Source organism: Dama dama, chromosome 1 (genome assembly GCF_033118175.1).
Source record: "Dama dama isolate Ldn47 chromosome 1, ASM3311817v1, whole genome shotgun sequence".
NCBI lineage: Eukaryota > Metazoa > Chordata > Mammalia > Artiodactyla > Cervidae > Dama > Dama dama.
The window spans coordinates 80,309,998-80,334,249 of NC_083681.1; the positions used below are offsets into that span (position 1 = coordinate 80,309,998).

General features: G+C 38.7%; 2 protein-coding genes across 2 annotated transcripts; both read right to left on the bottom strand.

Annotated features, from left to right (window-relative positions):
- Positions 1-2,090: 2,090 nt before the first annotated feature.
- On the bottom strand, positions 2,091-3,035 carry LOC133056541 (olfactory receptor 5G3-like). Its single transcript, XM_061141942.1, has one exon. It carries the CDS (start codon positions 3,033-3,035, stop codon positions 2,091-2,093), a length of 945 nt encoding a protein of 314 aa, XP_060997925.1.
- Positions 3,036-10,617: 7,582 nt separating this feature from the next.
- Positions 10,618-11,415, bottom strand: LOC133072599 (olfactory receptor 5G3-like). Its single transcript, XM_061166049.1, has one exon. The coding sequence runs from the start codon at positions 11,413-11,415 to the stop codon at positions 10,618-10,620; it is 798 nt and encodes a 265-aa protein (XP_061022032.1).
- Between the last annotated feature and the right edge of the window lie 12,837 nt (positions 11,416-24,252).

Below are 24,252 nucleotides of genomic sequence, written 5' to 3' on the forward strand. Positions count from 1 at the left end.
TATAAATTGATTCAGTCACTATATAAAACAGTATGATGGTTCCTTAAAAACTAAAATTAAAGTTAACATAACATTTTGCAATAACACTCTTGGGCATATATCCAGAAAAAAATTATTCAAAAAATACACATACCTCAATATTCACTGCAGCACTATTTAGACTAGGCAAGACATGGAAGCATGCTAATTGTCCATCATTGGATGGATAAAGAAGATGTGATATTTATATATACAGTGGAATAATACTTGGCCATAAAAAGAATGAAATATTGCCACTTGCAGCAACATGGATGGGCCTACAGATTATCATATGAAGTGAAGTAAATAAGACAAAGAAAGACAGATATCATATGATATTCACTGATATGTGGAATCTAAAAAAAAAGTATAAAAATGATAAAAATGAATGTATTTAAAAAAACCAGAAATAGATTCACAGACTAGAGACATTGTGGTTACCACAGAAGAAAGTAAGGGGTTAGTTATGTTAGTTATGAAACTAACATAACATTGTAAATCAACTATACTTCAATTTAAAATTAAAAAAAAATGAATACCAAAAAAAAAAAAAAAAAAAAAATGCCTGTAGACTGCTTCCAGTCCCAGTAAGCAGCAGTCCCTCTGACCACGCTCCACCAATACAGGATACTTTAATGGAGCTCCAGCACACGGCACACAGTCATGATTTCAGGAATGTAGTCTTTTCCATTCTGATTAGGAAAAAAAAAAAAAAAAAGATCAGAAACAGTTTACTTTCATGTAAGATGAACAAAAATATTCATTTATCATATTGCTTTAAGGCTATGTCAACCCTATTTCATTCCTTACTATAGTCTGCAGGTATCTCACCCCCTCCCCCTCCACTACACTTAGTGGATACAATATTTAATGGCCTTTTCACTGATAACATTACATGAATACAGCAAGTTACACAAACAGGTGCTCCAATATTTGAGGTCTTGGTAAAATGCATGTGGTACTGAGTTCAAGCTCACTCTGCTCACCACATGACAGGCCAATAAATCCGAGAGACCAGGTGTTGAAGCAAAGATTACTACTTTATTCAGAAACTCAGCTGACCAAGAACATGGCAGACTAACGTCTCAAAATAACCATCTTATCGTGGCCTGGATGCCAGTTTCCTTTACAGAAAAGAGATGAGGTAGTGGGAGGTGAGGAAACAAGGTAAAAAGACCATTAATCTTGTAAATAGCTCCTAGAATGGCAAGACTCAGGGAGGGGATGTGTTAATTTCTTCCTCCCTATAGCCATTCACAGGTGGACAGGGTCCCAAAAAAAGGCATTTTGGTTTAATATTCCAGCAGAGAGGTAGGCTTCCCAGGACATTATGTATAAAGAGAATCCTTAAAATGAACAAAAGAAACGGGAAACAAGGTTAAGATAAAAGAAACAGATCTAATGTGGAGTCACAATTGGCTCTTCCCTGCAACATATATTCTCCAAAGAATGAGAGAAAATTCATTAAGATTCAGAAATTTGACACATTAGGTAAATATCTACAGATCTAGTGGTTAAGTCTAGTGTTCATGCTAGAACACCCCCTACAAAGAAAAATTCATGAAGAAAGAACTTGAGTGTCCAGGGAGGCTTCTTTCAGTTTGGAGACAGCATATTCCACAGCTGGGACTATTTTTATAACCCATATGTAAGAGAGATATGATCCATCACTTGGCTCACATGCGTAAATATTTTCTTTGTTTCATTATTTTCTCTTTAACACTGACTGTGGTACATTAACATTTCCTTGTAACATTGAGTTTGCCCATTTTAAATAGAATTCACATATCCACAATTGTAAAAATACTCAGTTTCTTCTAGTATATTTTTGTATTTATATTCTCAATTCATTTCTATATTGTTTTTAAACCATTCTCACGTGACAAAGAACAAGATTGGAACAGAAAAAAAAAAAAAAACAAACAAACAAACCTTGAGAACTACACCATTTCTCAATCATCTTGAACAGGCAAAGCCAGGACTCACATGCAGCTTCAGATTTCCAGGCTAGTGTTCTTACCACTAAACATTCTGCACCAGCGTATACACTAAAATATTAATAGACTTCTATTTCACCTACCAATTGGACAGTTTTTCCTTTCAAACTTTCTACTTAATGAATTCTTCACCTCTTTGTTCCTCAAGCTGTAGATGAGGGGGTTCAACATGGGGGTAATCAGAGTGTAAAAGAGAGAAATCACTTTATTGATACCTAGGGAGGAACTTGAGCTGGGTCGAACATAATTGAAGAAAAGAGTCCCATATAGGATGGAGACAGCTGCCAGGTGAGAAGAACAAGTAGAGAAAGCTTTCCTCCTCCCATCAGCAGTCTGGATCCTCAGGATGGCCACCAGGATGCAAACATAGGAGATCATGATGATCAGGCCACTGAGCACTCCTATTGCTCCAGCCAAGGTGGAAAGCACCAATTTATTGATCCGGGTGTCTGCACACGCAAGGGAAAGCAGTGGTGAAATATCACAGAAAAAGTGATTGACCACATTTGGACCACAGAAGGGTAAGCAAAAAGTGAGAATCGTATGGGTCATGGTGCTTACAAGAGCCACAGCATAAGGGCCTATAACCAGCTGCACAAAGACCCTCTGGGACATAATGAGTGTGTACAACAAGGGCTTGCAGATGGCCATAAACCGATCATAGGCCATGGAAGCAAGCAGGAAACATTCAGTGGCCACAAAAAGACCAAAGTAAAACATCTGTGCAGCACAACCCATGAAGGAGATGCTTCTTTGATTTGCAAAGATATCACACAGCATCTTGGGGGCAATGGAAGAAGACGAACACAAGTCTACAAAGGACAAGTGACTAAGCAAAAAGTACATAGGCGTGTGGAGTCTGGGATCAATCCATATGAGAGTGATCATCCCCAAGTTACCACCCAGAGTGGCAAGATAGACAAAAAGAAGAAAGAAGAAGAGGACAATCTGCAGATAGAGATGATCTGTGAGGCCCAAGAAAAGAAATTCAGTCACTGCTGTCTGATTCTGATCTTCCATTGGTCATCTGCAATCTGTTTTAAGAAAGATTTTTTGATGAAAAATAATCATTGAGTTACAAAGAACATATTAAGCCAATAAAAGATTCTGTTAAATAGGTCTACAGTAGACAATTACCAAAACACCGTGGAACTAGAAAATAATATTCCCAGATTCTAGTTTGGGCTTCCCACTTGGTGCAGTGGTAAGGAATCACCTGCCAATGCAGGAGACACTAGAGATGTGGGTTTGATCCCAGGGTCATGAAGACGCCCTGGAGTAGGAAATGGCAACCTGCCCCAGGATACTTGCCTGGGAAATCCCAAGGGCAGAGGAGCCTGATGGGCTAGAGTATGGGGTCGCAAAAGTCAGACATGACTGAACGACTGAGCACACACACAGATACTAGATCATGGCAGTTTGTGCAAAGATCCTGTGTAAACTCAGGCGATTCACCATTAATCTCTGCTGTTTGCCACCACAAAGTGCCGAACCCTGTAATCTAAAAATCTTTCAAGTTACAAATTTGTATATGAACTACCTTTCATGTTTCATCTTATTGCATGACTGGATATAAAACCCCAACTAGAAAAACCTTGCTAAGAATACCATAAGATCAATGAGATATTCAGATGACATCTGAGAAATGCAAAACAGGGAATTTCTTGATCTTACTGACTGATCTCACCCATCCTAATATTTTTAACACTCAATTCACATATGTGTTTATCAGTCTATTCCCTACTCCCTCTTATACAAAGGTGTGGAAAGGGTAATATACATAAATGACAAAGAGTTTATTCATATATTTTATGTCATACACAAAATGATATGATCCGTGGAAGGAATGGGGATGTCTTGTCTGTAAAATCAAATTGATCTGGCAATGTTAGAGAGCAACTTGTCATGGAAATTGTATAGAAAATTAAGCACCCTTTGCACCAAAATAACATAGAATTGTATTATGTGACTTACTTTTTCATATAAACTACTTTTAAGGGCACTTATCTTGAAACCTGTTAGGCAATATCAATTACAGAAATAATATATGCAAAATATCAAATATGTAATTTTTAATGTAGAGAACACATTTAATAATACATATGTTCTGACTCACTAGGCAAGGAAGAAAATATCAAGTTGTTTAAAATTCCTAAGAGATTACTACATAGGTAATTCATATTTTAAAAAAGCTTGTTTTCAATACCATTTATTATCACTGCAATTATTTCCTCTTTAAGTAAAACAAAGCAGAGTACTATTATTATTTATATAGTAATCATATGTGAAGTTTGATATAAAAAATCATGGCTATATCTGTTTGATTATTCATCAATATCATGATTACTTGCTTAATGCTATGTGGGGTACAATTTCAGTGGTCACAAATACAATTCTAGGCTTGGATTAGGAGCATTAGCCATCGCATGAATGTTTTGTTTATATCCATTCAAATATGCCGATATAGGTGTATGGAGGTAAGGGGTTGACCATACTAATTCTATATTTGATCAAAATACTATTTATGTATTTTAATGCATGTCATGTTCAGGCTTCTATAAAACAAGGAGGATGGTCTTTACGCCACTTTACAGCTAACATTCTGTGACCTTAGAATTCCTTTTGCTGTATCTCTGTATTATAGAAAAATAAACAAAAAAATCAGGTTCAGAAAAAGTCATACAAAAAAAGTTGCTTAGTCTCATAAAGATGTAAACAAAATGCCAGTCTGCTCTCTTTAGAGAACCTGATCCAGAATGGTTACATTCCCAAAGTTCAAACACAGCCTGAAGCTTCTCCATCACGTTTCAAAAACTTCATGTTATCCAAAGCACAATGTACTCACTTCTTTAAGAATATCCTTTATGTAGGTCCTTTAATTGCTTCAAGGAATTAATCATTTTCTAGAAATAAGGATGGAACTTTCAATTTTGCTCATGGTGGCAACTTTTTCTAAAGAGGCATGACTTTCTAGGTACTTGGTGAAGAAGACAAATCCCTCATCTTGAACATCCTGGGAGTAAACAGATACTCGTTGACCTGCACATTGATTCACATACTGTGTAGAATAAGGGACAGTTTCTTGGGAGTTTACAGTAATTTAGAGCCATGTCCCTAAAGAACTAAAGCCTCAAGAGCATATACCTGGAGACACAAAAAATTAACATGATCTCAGTGGCATTTGGACCAACATTATTTCCTAACTGTATCTTTTCTCATATGGAAGAGTCCTAGGAAAACAATGTGGAGGATCTCCTTTGGGAGCCTCCTTTGCCAAAAAGCTGTCTTTTCTATCAGTGAGGAGTGATGCATTGAGCCCCCAGAACCAGTTGGGATTTGCTGCCTTGGCATAGTCTTAATTTCATCACTTACTGGCTGTGTCAGTTGGAACAAGCTTTTAAATCTCTCTATAGCTCACTCTCTTAATCTCTTAAATATATAAAAATGTTTTCTAGTTCACAAAGATGTCAGAATGATTTAATGAGGCAATAATTTTAAAGTATTAAAAGGAGTATCCAGCACAGAATCGAAGTTTAGTATCAAAAGGGGTCTACAGCACAGTTAGGAGATAATAGCTAGATACAAAAACAAAACATATGTTCAAAGTAACATTTGTCTATATCTAGGCAAAAGTAAAAAGCAGTCTCTGACTTAGGGAGGTGGGATATGGGGGTGGGGTGTAGTCCCAATATATATATATATATATACTTATAGCTGATTCATGTTGTTGTAAGGTAGAAATCAACACAATATTGTAAAACAATTATCCTCCAACTAAAACCAAATTTTAAAAAATAAATAAATAAATAAGCAACAACAACAATAAACACCAGTCTCTGGACTCCAAAGGAAGGACAGATCACTGCAAGCTGGAATAGACCAGAAAATTTTCAAAGAAGGAATTGGTCTGAAAAGATAACCATAATTTAGATAAATTGAAGTTAAGAGGCAAGGCATTCCAGGCAATGCTATATGAGATGATCTGAGGCTGGGAAGCAGGAACAAAGGCAAGAAGGTTATATGGGATAGAAGGGTCACAGGAGAGAGAAGAATGTGTAGTCTGATGACATGGAGTGAACTGTCTCAATCACCATCTTCTCTGAGAACCTAGTTCTTTATACCTTCAAGAAAAGAGTAGATAATTCAATTTATCAACCCCCCAAACATTTCACTGATGGTTCACTTATAACTCTTATTCATTATCTATTTCAGAAGATTGTCAGTAATTGGTGTTGCATACATATTTGTTGAATTAGTGGAAAACAAACCCATAAAATCTATATAATTCTTGATGGTTCATGTTTAGCAGTTCTGATACATAACATCTTGATTAAAAATGTCAGGGAAAAAGTATTCCTACCTCTTATTTTTCTTAAAACCATTTAAAAGCAATAAGAAAATAGCAAAAACAGATTAAAAAAAAAAAAGAAAATGACACTTAATTGCACCCACAAAAAAAATGGAACATAGAAAAAGAACAGGAATAAGTGCCCCATTAGCAAAAAAAAGATAGGAAAGTATAATCCTTTACTTCATTTTTAAAAATCAAAAAAATGCATTCTGTGAAACTGCAATATTGAAAAAAGAAATAGTAAACTTACATAATGTGATAGGAAGTTAGCTGGCTAAGCCCAGAAAAGGAAAGACTATCAGAATTGTCAGTCACATGTAACAAAACAAAACAAAACAAACAAGAAAAGGAATATATATATCGCTTAAAATAATGATGGAATATTTGAGAAATTAAAACACAAAAGTTGAGTATAAACTACACGTTTAGAGAGAAAAGGATTAATATATAGAAAGGAAGATCTAAGATTCTAAAATCCATGAAGAAAGAACCAGAGGGTCCCGGGAGCCTTCTCTGCATTTCAGAGGCAGTGTACTCCGCAGTCAGGACCGGGTCTCCAGCCCGCATGGTGGATGGCAGAGAAGGCTGCCGGGATTAAGTGAATCAGCTCAGGGAAGGGCTCGGATGCAGGTCCCAGTCACAGTGCAGGCAGTGTGGCCACTTGGGCTGCATGTTATAACAGACTCTGTGATCAAAGGTACACTGGGAAGAAAGAGGCAGTAAGGAGCTTACTGCAAGCTTCAGTAAGGCAATAACTCAGGTCCTGAGGCTTCAGGAGCAATTCTATGCCATTTACAGCACAGAATGTTATAGCTTTTGAAAAAGAACTTCTGCTCTGTGTCTAGGCCCTCTAAAGAGAGAACACTTGAATAAATGACATCATGGGAATAAGCAAACAGTCTGCCGTAATAACCTGGGACCTGTCAGGTCCTCCCATTATCAGACAGGCACAGCAGCAATTTGTCATGAGATGAAAGTGGTACATCAAGATCACATCCAAGCAAGACCAGAGAGCATGAATAAGACACAATTCAACGGTACATTTGTCAGTCCTCCTCAGACAACTACTTTGCCTTGTTGCATTTCTTTTCCTTGGAGATGGTTTTGGTTATTACCTCCTGTACAATGTTATGAACCTTGGTCCATAACTTGAGGCACTCTGTCTACCAGATCTAGTCCTTTGAATCTAGTAGGAGGCCTTACAAATAGCTGAGAAAAGAAGAGAAGTGAAAGGCAAAGGAGAAAGGAAAAGATATACCCAACTGGATGCACAGTTCCAGAGAATTCCAAGGAGAGATAAAAAAGCCTTCCTAAGTGACCAATGTAAAGAAACAGAGGAAAACAACAGAATGGGAAAGACAGGAGACCTCTTTAAGAAAACTGGAGATACCAAGGGAACATTTCATACAAAGATAGGCACAATAAAAGACAAAATAGCAAGAACCTAACAGGAACAGAAGAGATTAAGAAAGCTGGCAAGAATACAAAGAGGAACTATACCAAAAAACCCAGTTAACCACAATGACATGGGCGCTTATTGAGAGCCAGACATCCTGGAGTGTGAAGTCAAGTTGGCCTTAGGAAGCATTGCTATGAATAAAGCTGTTGGAGGTGATGGAATTCCAGCTGAGCTATTTAAAAATCTTAAAAGATGATGCTTTTAAAGTGTTGCACTCATTATACCAGCACATTTAGAAAATTCAGCAGTGGCCACTTGATTGGATAAGTTCAGTTTTCATTCCAGTCCCAAAGAAAGGCAATGCCAAAGAATGTTCAAATTACCATACAATTGCACTCATTTCACATGCCAGCAAGATTATGTTCTAAATCCTTCAAGTTAAGCTTCAGTAGTATGTGAACCAAGAACTTGCATATGTTCAAGATGGATTTAGAAAAGGCAGAGGAACCAGAGATCAAATTGCCAACATCCATTGGATCATAGAAAAAGTAAGGGAATTCCAGAAAAACATGTGCTTCATTGACTATGCTAAAGCCTTTGACTGTGTGGATCACAACAAAGTGTGGAATATTCTTAATGCAATGGTAATACCAGACCTCATTACCTGCCTCCTGAGAAATCCGTATGTAGTCAAGAAGCAACAGCTAGAACTGGACGTGAAACAATGAACTGGTTCAAAATTGGGAAAAGAGTCAAGGCTGTATGTTGCCACCCTATTTATTTAACTTATATGAAAAGCACATCATGGGAAATGTCAGACTGGATGAATCACAAGATGAATCAAGATTGCTGGGAGAAATATCAGCAACCTCACATATGCAGGTGATATTACATTAATGGCAGGAAATGAAGAGGAACTAAAGAGCCTTTTGGATAAAGGTGAAAGAAGAGTGGAAAAGCTGGCTTAAAAATCAACATTCCAAAAACGAAGATCATGGCATCTGGTCCTATCACTTCATGGCGAATAGATGGGGAAAACATGGAAGCAGTGTCAGATTTCCTTTTCTTGGGCTCCAAAATCAATGCGGATGGTGACTGCAGCCATGAAACTAAAAGAAGCTTGCTCCTTGTAAGAATAGCTATGACAAACCTTGGCAATGTATTAAAAAGCAGAGACATCAATTTGTGAACAAAGGTCTGTATAGTCAAAGCTATGGTTTTCCCGGTAGTCATGTATGGATGTTGTGAGAGTTGGACCATAAAGAAGGCTGAGCACTGAAGAACTGATGCTTTTGAACTGTGGTGTTGGAGAACACTCTTGAGAATCCCTTGGACAGCAAGGAGATCAAACCAGTCAATCCTAAAGGAAATCAATCCTGGATATTCATTGGAAGGACTGATGCTGAAGCTGAAACTCCAATACTTTGGCCACCTGATGCAAAGAACTGACTCATTGGAAAAGAACGTGATGCTGGGAAGGATTGAAGGCGGAAGGAGAAGAGGGTGACAGAGGATGAGATGGTTGGATGGCATCGATGCACTTGAGTTTGAGCAAACTCAGGGAGGTAGTGAAGGACAGTGGAGCCTAGCATGCTGAAGTTCTTGGGATCTCAAACAGTTGGATGCAATTTAGTGACTGAACACCACCGACAACTGTGTATGAGGAAGAACTCTCCTTTCTTACCTCCAACACCATTCCCATTGAAATAACCATTGTCAGTAGCTCATTATGTATTGTTTATAATTTTCCTTATGCTCACTTACACCTAACACATACATATACATTTTATTCATTATATAGGTTTTGCCCTTTTCCTTAGTGACCAGCGCTAGCATTGATATTCAACCCGATTTTTTTCTAAACTAGCAGTAGCGTGCATGCAATAGGTCTCTCCAATTCAATCCATCGATACCTAATTCAGTCTTTATTTGCTGCACAAAATTACCCTGAAAAATATGTACTTTTCTTCAACAATTAGTATTCAAGTGATTTATTTTATTCGCCATAACATGTAGCGCTTAAATACGTGCAATCTTATGTTTTGGCATTTATATTTCTGTAGTTTAGATTTCTAATAAAGGGATCTCTCAGTCAAAAGCCATATAAATGTATCCTTTCAAATGAAAACTACCAAAGGGCCTTGTGGAAATAGTGGAGTCGATTCTTACTGCCAGTAGAAAATAATGAATGTATCAGTATGTACCAAATAAAAATTCCTCTTCCGTCAGTGGAATAGAATGAAACTACTAACATTTCACCTGCATTGAAAGGCACTGCGTTGGCATTTTAATTTTATTTCATTTACTTGACCAATCATGATGCTGAACATTGTCTCCATGCACCTTTGGCAATTTGCATTTCCATCTTTGTAAGATGCCTATTCATTTAGTTGACAGTTACCTATTGTTTTTCTCATTGTGTATTTTAGACTGTTCTTTGAATATTAGGGATATTATCCCACTCTTTGTTACAGGAGCACAAAAATTTTCTCTTTTTTATTTGATTTTTAATATTGTCTGTCATACTTTAAGCTTTCCATTATAACTTCTATTTTTCATGTCCAGATTAAACATGATTCACAGATGCATGACTGTGCAGTATTCCCCTGAGTTCTCTTCTGGTATATTTACACTTTTATATTCTCACTCCATCTCTACATTATTTTAAAGCCACTCTCATGTCACAGAGAAGAAGATTGAAGCAGAAAATTATTAAAGAACTGCTCCATTTTTCAGATTATCTTGAAGAGACAGAGCCAGGACTCACATGAAGCTTCAGATTTCCAGGTTAGTGTTCTTTTTAATAAGCATTCCTTACCAATATCATGGTACAATACAAGTAGAGTTCTACTTTACCTAGCTACTAAGCAACTTTTCCTTTCAAGTTTCATACTGAATGCAGTTTTCACCTCTTTGTTCCTCAAGCTGTAGATGAGGGGGTTCAACATGGGGGTAATCAGAGTGTAAAAGAGAGAAATCACTTTATTGATACCTAGGGAGGAACTTGAGCTGGGTCGAACATAATTGAAGAAAAGAGTCCCATATAGGATGGAGACAGCTGCCAGGTGAGAAGAACAAGTAGAGAAAGCTTTCCTCCTCCCATCAGCAGTCTGGATCCTCAGGACGGCCACCAGGATGCAAACATAGGAGATCATGATGATCAGGCCACTGAGCACTCCTATTGCTCCAGCCAAGGTGGAAAGCACCAATTTATTGATCCGGGTGTCTGCACACGCAAGGGAAAGCAGTGGTGAAATATCACAGAAAAAGTGATTGACCACATTTGGACCACAGAAGGGTAAGCAAAAAGTGAGAATCGTATGGGTCATGGTGCTTACAAGAGCCACAGCATAAGGGCCTATAACCAGCTGCACACAGCCCCTCTGGGACATAATGAGTGTGTACAACAAGGGCTTGCAGATGGCCATATACCGATCATAGGCCATGGAAGCCAGCAGGAAACATTCAGTGGCCACAAAAAGACCAAAAAAAAACATCTGTGCAGCACAACCCATGAAGGAGATGCTTCTTTGATTTGCAAAGATATCACACAGCATCTTGGGGGCAATGGAAGAAGAGGAACATAAGTCTGCAAAGGACAAGTGACTAAGCAAAAATACATAGGGGTGTGGTGTCTGGGATAAATCCATATGAGAGTGATCATCCCCAAGTTACAGCCCAGAGTGGCAAAATAGACAAAAAGCAGAATGAAAAAGAGGACAATCTGCAGATAGAGATGATCTGTGAGGCCCAAGAAAAGAAATTCAGTCACTGCTGTCTGATTCTGATCTTCCATTGGTCATCTGCAATCTGTTATAAGAAAGATTTTCATATCAATGTATGGCAAAAACCACTACAATATTGTAAAGTAATTAGCCTCCAACTAATATAAGTAAATGAAAAAAATAAAAAACAAAAAAGAAAGATTTTTTGATGAAAATAATCATTGAGTTACAAATAAGATATTAAGCCAATGAAAGGTTCTGTTAGATAGGTCTACAGTAGACAATTACCGAAACACCGTGGAACTAGAAAATAATATTCCCAGATTCTAGTTTGGGCTTCCCACTTGGTGCAGTGGTAAAGAGTCCGTCTGCCTGCCAATGCAGGAGACATAGAGATGTGGGTTCAATCCCTGGGTCATGAAGACCCCCTGGAGTAGGAAATGGCAACCTGTCCCAGGATACTTGCCTGGGAAATCCCAAGGGCAGAGGAGCCTGATGGGCTAGAGTATGGGGTCGCAAAAGTCAGACATGACTGAATGACTGAGCACACACACAGATACTAGATCATGGCAGTTTGTGCAAAGATCCTGTGTAAACTCGGGCGAGTCACCATAAATCTCTACTGTTTGCCACAAAGAGTCCAAGCCTGTAATCTAAAAATCTTTCAAGCTACAAATTTGTATATGAACTACCTTTCATGTTTCATCTTATTGCATAATTGGATATAGAACCCCAGCTAGAAAAACCTTGCTAGGAATACCATAAGATCAATGAGATATTCAGATCCTAACATATGACATCTGAGAAATGCAAGACAGGGAATTTTTTTTATCTTAATGATCACAACCATCCTAATATTTTTAACACACAATTCACATATGTGTTTATCAGTCTATTCCCTTATACAAAGATGTGGAAAGGGTAATATACACAAATAACAGAGGTTACTCATCTAAAAGAATATGACCCATGGAAGGAATGAGGATGCCTTGCCTGTAATATCAAATGATCTGGCATCATTGGACAGCAAGTTGTCATGGAAACTATATAAATAATTTAGCCTCTCTGCACCAAAATAATGGAGAATTATTTTATATGATATCTCATATTTCATATAAACTTCTTTTAGGGCATTTACCCTGAAATCTACCAGGCAATATCAATTATATATCAATTACTGATATATGTAAAGTACCAAATGCATGAGACTTTATGCATGAAATCCGTTCAAGAATATGTTACTTTCTGATTCATTAAGGAATTAGGAATCAAACTGTTTAAAATTCCTACAAAAAGATCACTATGTAGGGTAATTTGTATGAAAAATACCTTGTTTTAAATAACATTTATTATCACTACAGTGATAAATAAATGCAATAAACTATTCTTGATTTATATAATAGTTATATGTAGAGCTTGATAAATGAAAAATAAGTGACTTGATTTGTGATTATCTATGATTATGATTTTCTGCTAAACCTAAGGTGGAGTATATTTTCAGCAGTCACAGAGATATTTCTCAGCACAGATTAAAAGCATTATCCATTGCATTAAATGCTTTTGTTTTGTTAAAATTTTAGTCCAAGAACATTTTAGTTATTTGAATGTGAGTAAATTTAAGTCTTTTATAAAGCAAGGAAGATGGTCTTCATGCCACTTTCACAGCTAACATTCTGTGACTTTAGAATTCTTTATGGACTTTGTAGTAATCTCTATATTACACAGAAATAAACAAGAAAATAAGATCTGAAAAAGTCACAGAAAACAGTTACTTTGCCTGTTTAAGGAAGTGAATAAAATGCCAGTCTGCTCTCTTTAAAAGAGAACTTGGTCTGGAAGGGTTATATTCCCAAAGTTCAAAGGCAGCCTGAAGCTTTTCCATCATACTTCAAAAACATCATATTATCCAGAAAGCAAAGTACTCACTTCCTTCAGGATATTCTTTATGTAGGTCCTTTGATTGCTGCAAGGAAATAACCATTTTCTATATATAAGGATAGAATATTCAATTTCCTTCATGGTGACAACTGTTTCTAAGAGGCATGACTTTCCAGTACTTGGTGAAGAAGATAAATCCATCATCTTGAACATTCTAGGAGAAAAGAGATTCTCTTTGACCTGCACATTGATTCACATACTGCATAGAATAAGATACTCTCCCTTGGGAGTTTACAGTAATTTAGAGCCAGGTCCCCAAAGAACTAAAGCCACAAGAGTTTACACCTGCAGTCACAAAATTAACATGATCACAGAGGCATCTGGACCAAGTGTTTTTTCCTGTCTTCCCTGGAAAGAAGATGCCTAAGAAAACAGTGTATGTTTTTCCCCCTTTTGGATCCTCCCAAACAAGAGCTCTCTTTTCTAGCAGGGAGGAGGGATCCATTGAGCACCCAGCACCAGTGCTGCCAGGTTTGCTATCTGGCTCTAGAGCCACACTGCCTGTGTGTGAATCTTCATTTCATCATTTACTGTCACTCTGAGCAAGCTTTAAATCTCTCTGTGCCTCATTCTCTTAATGTATAAAGTAAACAAAGATGGTTTCTAGCTCACAAAGGTGTTGGAAGCACTTAATGAAGCAAAACGTTAAAAGAATTAAAAACAAGGTCCAGCATAGAATCAGTGTTCACTCGTCATTTACTATCATAAGGGAACTATAAGACTATTTAGGAGACAATATCTAGATATAAAAGTAAGACACCAGTTCAAAGTAGCATGTTCTTCTCTCTAGACAAAAGATGAAAAAACAGTCTCTGAATTTGAAAGGAGGACAGGTCACTGTAGCAGTAAAGAAGGAAATTTTCAAAAAAGAAGTTGGTCTGAAAGCACAGTTTAGATATACTGAAGTTAAGAGCAAAGACATTCCAGTCAATGCTGATGAGCTGATCAGAAGCAGGGAGGCAAGAACAAAGGCAAGAAGTTTGTTTTGCACAGGATTGTTGCAGAAGAGAGAGAAGAACATGCAGAGTCTGATGGCATTGGGTGAATTCTCTAAATCACCACTTCTCTGAGAATCCTAATTGCTTATCCCGCTCAACAAGGCCAGATATCACTCCCATAACACTTCACTGTTAGCTCATTTATGAGTCCTCTTAAGTATCTAACTCAGAAGGCTGTCAATAATTGTGTTCTGTACATATTTGTTGAATTTGTGGGAATAAACCTGTAAAATCTGTATATTCATAATGGTTCATGTTTTGCAATTAAAATTATGCTATATACTTTTTAAATTGGAAGATAATTGCTTTATAATGCGGTGTTGGTTTATGCTTTGCAACAACGTGAATCAGCTGTAAGTACACATACTTATGCTATAATTAAAGATACCGATGGAAAAATACTTGTTATTTTTCTTAAAATGATTTAAAATCAATGAGGAAGCACTGAAAACAGATTTTTAAAAATAGAGAATGACAGTACATTAAATCAACCAGAAAAGGAATATGAACAATAACAGAAAGTATTCAATTAATTAAAAAATTATTGGAAAATCCTTGCTTGTCACATTAAAATAAAAGTAATACCTCTTCTGTGGAATAACAAGTTCAAAAAAAGAAATAGCAAAATGATATCAGGCAATGCAAGGTGAGCCGGCTGAGCCCAAGAAAGAAAATTATATGCCAATTTTTAGTTACATGAAACAAAACCAAAAAAGGAGCATAGATGCTTCTGAAAGCAATCATGGAAGACACATAAGATCTCTATGGAGAAAGAGTGTACAAAGTGTCTTGAAGGAAAAAAACATAAATTAAATAGCTCATGGTTTATTCTAGTAAAGTGTGTGGGTTTCATTTTTTTTCTTAAATGTAGAGTAAAACTCAAATTGTTCTCAGAATTCTCCACAACATCATTCCACACTACACTCATCACAATGAATACTCTTACTGATGGAACCAAGACTGCAAAACTCTGTTTATAGGAAATGGTGGTATGACAATAATAACATAACCAATAAGGACTAATACTAAGTAATATAATCAAACAAAAATCTTGAAATAAAAAAGAAGGAATTTTACAGGCATTCTGAACAGCCCATCAGTCTCCTCCTCTTGGTGTGCCTGACTCTGTGATCCCATGAACTGTAGCCGGCCAGGTTCCTCTGTCCATGGGATTTTCCAAACATGAATACTGGAGTGGGTTGCCATTTACTTCTCCACCTCTTGGTGTAGGAAATTATTAAATATTGCTTAAGTGTGACATATATCATTTTCAGTTCACTTCACTTCAGTCACTCAGTCATGTCTGACTCTTTGCGACCCCGCGGATCACAGCACGCCAGGCCTCCCTGTCCATCACCAACTCCCGGAGCCCACCCAAACCCATGTCCATTGAGTTGATGATGCCATCCAGCCATCTCATCCTCTGTGGTCCCCTTCTCCTCCTGCCCTCAATCTTTCCCAGCATCAGAGTCTTTTCCAATGAGTCAGCTCTTCGCAGCAGGTGGCCAAAGTATTGGAATTTCAGCTTCAACATCAGTCCTTCCAATGAACACCAAGGACTGATCTCCTTTAGGATGGACTGGTTGGATCTCCCTGCAGTCAAGGGACTCTCAAGAGTCTTCTCCAACACCACAGTTCAAAAGCATCAATTCTTCAGTGCTCAGCTTTCTTTATAGTCCAACTCTCACATCCATACATGACTACTGGAAAAACCATAGCCTTGACTAGACGGACCTTTGCTGGCAAAGTAATGTCTCTTCTTTTTAATATGCTGTCTAGGTTGGTCATAACTTTCCTTCCAAGGTGTAAGCATCTTTTAATTTCGTCGCTTCAGTCACAATCTGCAGTGATTTTGGAGCTCCCAAAAAATAAAGTCAGCCACTGTTTCCACTGATTTCCCATCTATTTGCCATGAAGTGTTGGGACCGAATGCCATGATCTTAGTTTTCTGAATGTTGAGCTTTAAGCCAACTTTTTCACTCTCCTCTTTCACTTTCATCAAGAGATTTAGTTCTTCTTCACCTAATGCCATAAGTGTGGTCTCATCTGCATATCTGAGGTTATTGATATTTCTCCCGGCAATCTTAATTCTAGTTGTACTTCATCCAGCCCAGTGTTTCTCATGATGCATTCTGCATATAAGTTAAATAAGCAGGGTGACAATATACGGCCGTGATGTACTCCTTTACCAATTTGGAACCAGTCTGTTGTTCCGTGCCCAGTTCTAACTGTTGCTTCCTGACCTGCATACAGATTTCTCAAGAGGAAGGTCAAGTGATCTGGTATTCATTCCCATCTCTTTCAGAGTTTTCCACAGTTTGCTGCGATCCACACAGCCAAAGGTTTTGGCATAGTCAATAAAGCAGATATAGATGTGACTCTGGAACTCGCTTGCTTTGTCAAAGATCCAGCAGATGTTGGCAATTTGATCTCTGGTTCCTCTGCCTTTTCTAAAACCAGCTTGAACATCTGGAAGTTCATGGTTTGCATACTCTTGAAGCCTGGCATGGAGAATTTTGAGCACTACTTTACTAGCATGTGAGATGAGTGCAATTATGTGGTAGTTTGAGCATTCTTTGACATTGTCTTTCTTAGGTATTGGAATGAAAACTGATCTTTTCCAGTCCTCTGGGAACTGCTGAGTTTTGCAAATTTGCTGGTATATTGAGTGTAGCACTTTCACAGCATCATCTATGAGGATTTGAAATAGCTCAACTGGAATTCCATCACCTCCACCAACTTTGTAGTAAAACTTCCTAAGGCCCACTGACTTCACATTCCAGGATGTCTGGTTCTAGGTGAGTGATCACACCATCATGATTATCTGGGTCATGAAGATCTTTTCTGTATAATTCTTCTGTGTATTCTTACTACCTCTTCTTAATAGCTTCTGCTTCAGTTAAGGTCCATCCCATTTCTGTCCTTGATTGAGCCCATCTTTGCATGAAATGTTCCCTTGGTGTCTCTAATGTTCTTGAAGAGATCTCTAGTCTTTCCCATTCTATTGCTTCCCTCTATTTCTTTGCATTGATCACCGAGGAAGGCTTTCTTATCTCTCCTTGCTATTCTTTGGAACTCTGCATTCAAATGGGAATACCTTTCCTTTTCTCCTTTGTTTTTTGCTTCTCTTTTTTCACAGCTATTTGTAAGGCCTCCTCAGACAGCCATTTTGCTTTTTTGCATTTCTTTTTCTTGGGGGTGGTCTTGATCCCTGTCTCCTGTACAATGTCATGAACCTCTGCCCATAGTTCATCAGGCACTCTCTCTATCAGATCTAGTGCCTTAAATCTATTTCTCACTTCCACTGTATAATCATAAGGGATTTGGTTTAGGTCATCCCTAAATGGTCTAGTGGTTTTCCCCACTTTCTTCAATTTAAGTCTGAATTTGGCAATAAGGAGTTCATGATCTGAGCCACAGTCAGCTCCTGGTCTTGTTTTTGCTGACTGTATAGAGCTTCTCCACCTTTGGCTGCAAAGAATCTAATCAGTCTGATTTTGGTGTTGGCCATCTGGTGATGTCCATGTGTAGAGTCGTCTCTTGTGTTGTTGCAAGAGGGTGTTTGCTATGACCAGTGCAATCTCTTGGCAAAACTCTGTTAGCTTTTGCCCTGCTTCATTCTATACTCCAAGGCCAAATTTGCCTGTTATTCCAGGTGTTTCTTGACTTCCTACTTTTGCATTCCAGTCCCCTATAATGAAAAGACATGTTTTGGGGGTGTTAGTTATAAAAGGTCTTGTAAGTCTTCACAGAACCTTTCAACTTCAACTTCTTTAATGTACTGGTCAAGGCATGGACTTAGATTACCGTGATATTGAATTGCCTTGGAAATGAACTGAGATCATTCTGTCATTTTTAAGATTGCATCCAAGTACTGCATTTTGGACTCTTTTGTTGACCATGATGGCTACTCCATTTCTTCTAAGGGATTCCTGCCCACAGTAGTAGATATAATGGTCATCTGAGTTAAATTCACCCATTCCCGTCCATTTTAGTTCACTGATTCCTAGAATGTCGACATTCACTCTTGCCGTCTCCTGTTTGACCACTTCTAATTTGCCTTGATTCCTGGACCGAACATTCCAGGTTCCTATGCAATATTGCTCTTTACAGCATCGGACCTTACTTCCTTCACCAGTCACATCCAAAACTGGGTGTTGTTTTTGCTTTGGCTCCATCCCTTCATTCTTTCTGGAGTTATTTCTCCACTGATCTCCAGTAGCATATTTGTCACCTAATGAGCTGGGGAGTCCATCTTTCCATGTCCTATCTTTTTGCCTTCTCACACTGTTCATGGGGTTCTCAAGGCAAGAATACTGAAGTGGTTGCCATTCCCTTCTCCAGTGACCACATTCTGTCAGACGTCTCCACCATGACCCCTCCGTCTTGGGTGGCCCCACACGGCATGGCTTAGTTTCATTGAGTTAGACAAGGCTGTGGTCCTGTGATCAGATTGGCTAGTTTTCTGTGATTGTGGTATCAGTCTGTATGCCCTCTGATGCCGTCTTGCAACACCTACCGTCTTAGTTGGGTTTTTCTTACCTTGAACGTGGGGTATCTCTTCATGGCTGCTCCAGCAAAGTACAGCCACTGCTCCTTAGCTTGGAAGTAGGGTGGCTCCTCATCTTAGAAGTAGGATAGCTCTTCACAGCCGCTACTCCTGACCTTTTATGTGGGGTATCTCCTCTTGGCCACCTCTCCTGACCTTGTACGTGGGGTATCTCCTCTTGGCCACCTCTCCTGACCTTGTATGTGGGGTATCTCCTCTTGGCCACCTCTCCTGACCTTGTCTGTGGGGTATCTCCTCTTGGGCCCCTCTCCTGACCTTGTATGTGGGGTATCTCCTCTTGGCCCCCTCTCCTAACCTTGTATGTGGGGTATCTCCTCTTGGCCCCCTCTCCTGACCTTGTCTGTGGGGTGTCTCCTCTTGGCCACCTGTCCTGACCTTATACATGGGGTATCTCCTCTTGGCCCCCTCTCCTGACCTTGTCTGTGGGGTGTCTCCTCTTGGCCGCCTGTCCTGACCTTATACGTGGGGTATCTCCTCTTGGCCCCCTCTCCTGACCTTGTCTGTGGGGTGTCTCCTCTTGGCCGCCTGTCCTGACCTTATACATGGGGTATCTCCTCTTGGCCCCCTCTCCTGACCTTGTCTGTGGGGTGTCTCCTCTTGGCCGCCTGTCCTGACCTTATACGTGGGGTATCTCCTCTTGGCCACCTCTCCTGACCTTGTATGTGGGGTATCTCCTCTTGGCCCCCTCTCCTGACCTTGTCTGTGGGGTATCACCTCTTGGCCACCTCTTCTGACCTCGTATGTGGGGTATCTCTTTTCGGCCACTCCTGTGCCATGCAGCCACCGCTCCTGGGCCAGGCAGCTGCCACTCCTGTATAATGGTATAGTGGTCATCTGAGTTAAATTCACCCATTTCAGTCCATTTTAGTTTCCTCATTCCTAAAATGTCAATGTTCCCTCTTGCATTCTCTTGTTTGACCACTTCCAATTTACCTTAATTCATGGACCTAATATTCCAGGCTCCTATGCAATATTGTTCTTACAGCATTGTAAGAACTTTACAGCATTGTAAAGATTACAACATCTTTACTTCCATCACCAGTCACATCCACAACTGGGTGTTATTTTTGTTTTCTCTTTGTCTCTTCATTCTTTCTGGGATTATTTCTCCACTCATCTCCAGTAGCATATTGGCCACCTACTGACCTGGGGAGTTTATCTTTCAGTGTCATATCTTTTTGCCTTTTCATAATTTGTTCAAAATTTGTCTTTGGAAGTCAGTGGGATTTGATTACAGAACTTACACAGGACTGGGGAAACAGACTCTTGGAGGGCACGAACAAAACCTTGTGTGCACCAGGACCCAGGAGAAAAGAGCAGTGACCCTACAGCCTTGACATATTCCTTTTCCCATTTGGAACCAGTCTGTTGTTCCATGTCTAGTTCTAACTTTTGCTTCTTGACCTGCATACAGATTTCTCAGGAAGCAGGTAAGGTGGTCTAGTATTTCCACTTCTTGAAGAATTTTACACAGTTTGTTGTGATCCACACAGTCAAAGGCTTTGGCATAGTCAATAAAGAAAAAGTAGATGTTTTTCTGTAACTTCCTTGCTTTTTTCTATCATCCAATGGATGTTGGCAAATTGATTTCTGGTTCCTCTGAATTTTCTAAATCCAGCTTGGACATCTGGAAGTTCACAGTTCATGTACTGTTGAAGCCTGACTTGGAGAATTTCGAGGTGCATATGAAAGGAATGAATTCAGTGAGTCCAAAAAGCTTGCGTCTTCCCACACACAGAATGCTACATTTTTTAACTTGATACCTGATCTTTGATTTTCAGACTGCCTGCTCCCTTTGTTGCAAAATTCTATATAGCCTGACTTCTCCTCCTGCCTCCTTGGAGCAGTTTTCTCAGAGTTGCTGAGGTGTTGTCTCCCGTGCTCAGAGTCCTAAACATTCACACTAAATAAAATAACTCTACTTCCAGGTTGTGACCATGTTTTTTAGATAACAGAATTTTCCAGGCAAGACTACTGAATAGATTATCGTTTCCTACTCCAGAGTACTTCCCTATCCATGGATAGAACTCCCATCTCTCGTATCTCTGGCAATGGCAGATGGATTTTTTTTTTTTAACACTTCACCACCTGGAAAGCTCCTAGGGGTAACATTAAGGCTCCTCATTTGCACTTCCAGGAATCCTCTCCTCCAAAAATTAACATATTTTCAATAGAAGGAAATTAGAGTTGCCTGTTCTGAGAGTAAAACATAAATGAGTGGAAATTAAAAATAATTGAGGACAAGAAAATATCCAGTTACTTTTGAAAACTCTAACCTGCTACATTGGACAGAAATAATATTAAATTATTGCTTTATCTAAAGATAGAGTACATTCACCAGAAGAGGAGTTGACCAGTAATACAACCACAGACACACACACACACACACACACACACACACACACACACACACACCCCCCTGTAAAATCAGGCTATAGATGAAAGTTCCTATTCAAGTGTGTTATATAGAGTAAGGAACTATGGATTATCATTCTTAAGGCAGCTTAACCAGATGCCACTAAATATTCAAATTTTAGCCGCCCCTCCCTTACCCATTTCCATATCCACCAAGCAAGCTCAAAGCTAGCATATGCCCCCACACACAAATGTAGATATTCTTCAGGGGGCCTGAATGAATGAGGTCATGTGTGTTTCATTATCTATAGAAACTACATTTGTTGTCAGTCACTCAGTCATGTCTGACTCTTGCAATTCCAAGGACTGCAGCATTCCAGGCTTTCCTGTTCTTCACTATCTCCTAGAGTTTGCTCAGACTCACATCCATTGAGCCAGTGATGCCATCCAGTCATCTCACCCTCTGTCATCCCCTTCTCCTCCTGCCTCTATATGTCCAATTAGTTGGTTCCTTGCATCAGGTGGCCAAAGTACATATCTAGTGATAAAATCATAAATGAGTAATAAAATCATAAATTCTACTCTCATGTATTATCCTTTGGTGAGTTTTTGGAGCCTTTTAGATATCATTGTCCTGTGATATTCTTTGGCTCAAGTCAAAACCATCAATCTAATTGTCCCTAACATCAAGATTCTGTACTTGACAACATAGCTAGATCCAGGCTAGAAGTTTCTGAACTAAATATTTTTGTAAGAATTTTGGGCAATCGCTCAGCTTTCTCTCATGACACTTTATGTCCATGGACTAAACATACAAACATTAATGAGTCTGCTTTGGTGAATATTCAGCTGACTTATACATATACTCTTATCTCCATCCTCTGCAGAGGTGGAAATAAATGGTCACCTGAGTACATCATAGACTTAGTGATAGCTATTAATTTGCCAGGTAATCTCTTTCCCAGTCATATGGGCAATCAGACAATTTGATGGTATCAGTAAAGTTGATTCCAAAGAGAAGCAAATTGAGTATAATATAGCTAAATATAGCTAAATAAGTTGAAAACTAAAAATCTGTTATAATCACATGTTCTTTTTTTTTTTTTTTTTTTTTCTGTTCAAAGGTGACCTGTCAATCCTCCATGCTACAGCTACTTTCTTTCATTTGTCAAGACAGTGAAAGATTATTATCTCAGTGATTTCACACAAAATACTTGCTTTTCTAGTCAAGTGATTATGGGTAATTCATTTAGCCATGGTCGGATAAAATATTTAGCTAAAGGCACTCCAGAGATTATAGAAAACTTTATTTTACAAATAAGGAAAGGAAAGTCTCACAAAAGTCCTATGAAATGTGGTCTTACAATCATTTGGTGGCAAAGCTGCAGGCTGACCAAAGAGGAGATTAGCTCCCTGTTTAGTGACTCAAGAAAAATGAGACTGTGATTCTATCAGGGGCAGAACTGACCCCAACTTAAGCCAGATTAATAGTCACTGATCTCTCCAGGGTCCAAAGTATATTCACATTTACAATCACTTACAGGGCATTATTTGATGTCTCTGTGAATGTTCCTGGTGCCCCAGATTAAGAATATATGCAAACACTTGCTCACTTGACTCACGTACACACTGGTAATAACTGACATGGCAAGATTTACATAGCACAAATTTAGCTTAAGGTTGTATTTGCCTACTATATTTGGAATACAAATGCAACTGGGAGATTCTTATCAGTGGGTAAACAGTAACTCTTCAAAGTGAAGGAACTCTTTTCTCTCTAAAGAGTTATTTGTTAATTCATTAGTTTCTTTGATCATGCCTTTAATGAGTACATATTTCTATAAGAGACTTGCTAAAAGTTGGTGGAATCATGCAAATGAATAAAAAAAATTGCTGTCTTCACAAATTTTAGTCTACCAGGAGAAAAAAAGGATATAATAGGATGTGATGTGTCACAGTAGTTTTGTGAAGACACACTGTTACTAGGCAGATGATAGGAAACTAGTTTTACTTAGTAGGGACAGGGTAGGGAAGAAGTAGGGAGGTTTTCAGGAACAGTTAGAATTGGACATGGAAGAACTGACTGGTTCAAGATTGGGAAAAGAGTTCTTCAAGACTATATATCTTGCTTATTTAACTTCTTTGCAGAGTACATCATGCAAAATGCTGGGCTGGATGAAGCACAAGCTGGAATCAAGACTGCCAGGAGAAATATCAATAACCTCAGATACGCAGATGACACCACCCTTATGGCAGAATGTGAAGAACTAAAGAGCCTGTTGATGAAAGTGAAAGAGGAGAGTGAAAAAGCTGGCTTAAAACTCAGCATTCAAAAAACTAAGATCATGGCATATGGTCCTATCACCTCATGGCAAATAGATGGGGAAACAATGGAAACAGTGACAAACTTTCTTACTTGGGCTCCAAAATCACTGAAGATGGTGACTACCATGAAATTAAAAGGCACTTGCTCCTTGGTAGAGAAGCCATGACAAATCTAGACAGCATATTAGAAAGCAGAGACATTACTTTGCAGACAAAGTTTCATCTAGCCAAAGCCTTGGTTTTTTCAATAGTCATGTATGGATGTGAGAGTTAGGCCATAAGGAAGGCTGAGTGCCAAAGAACTGATGCCTTTTAACTGTGGTGTTGAAGAAGACTCTTGAGTGTCCCTTGGACTGCAAGGAAATCAAATCATTCAGTCCTAAAGGAAATTAGTCCTGAATATTCATTGGAAGAACTGATGCTGCAGATGAAGCTCCAACTTTGGCAACCTGATGTGATGAACCAATTCATTGGAAAAGACCCTGATGCTGGGAAAGATTGAAGGCAGGAGGAGAAGCTGATGACAGAGGACAAGATGGTTGACTGGCATCACCAACTTGATGGACATGAGTTTGA

Excerpts from the sequence above, each read along its gene's own strand:
- LOC133072599 (XM_061166049.1), bottom strand. The coding sequence starts at position 11,415 with ATGGATTTATCCCAGACACCACACCCCTATGTATTTTTGCTTAGTCAC.
- LOC133056541 (XM_061141942.1), bottom strand. The coding sequence starts at position 3,035 with ATGGAAGATCAGAATCAGACAGCAGTGACTGAATTTCTTTTCTTGGGC.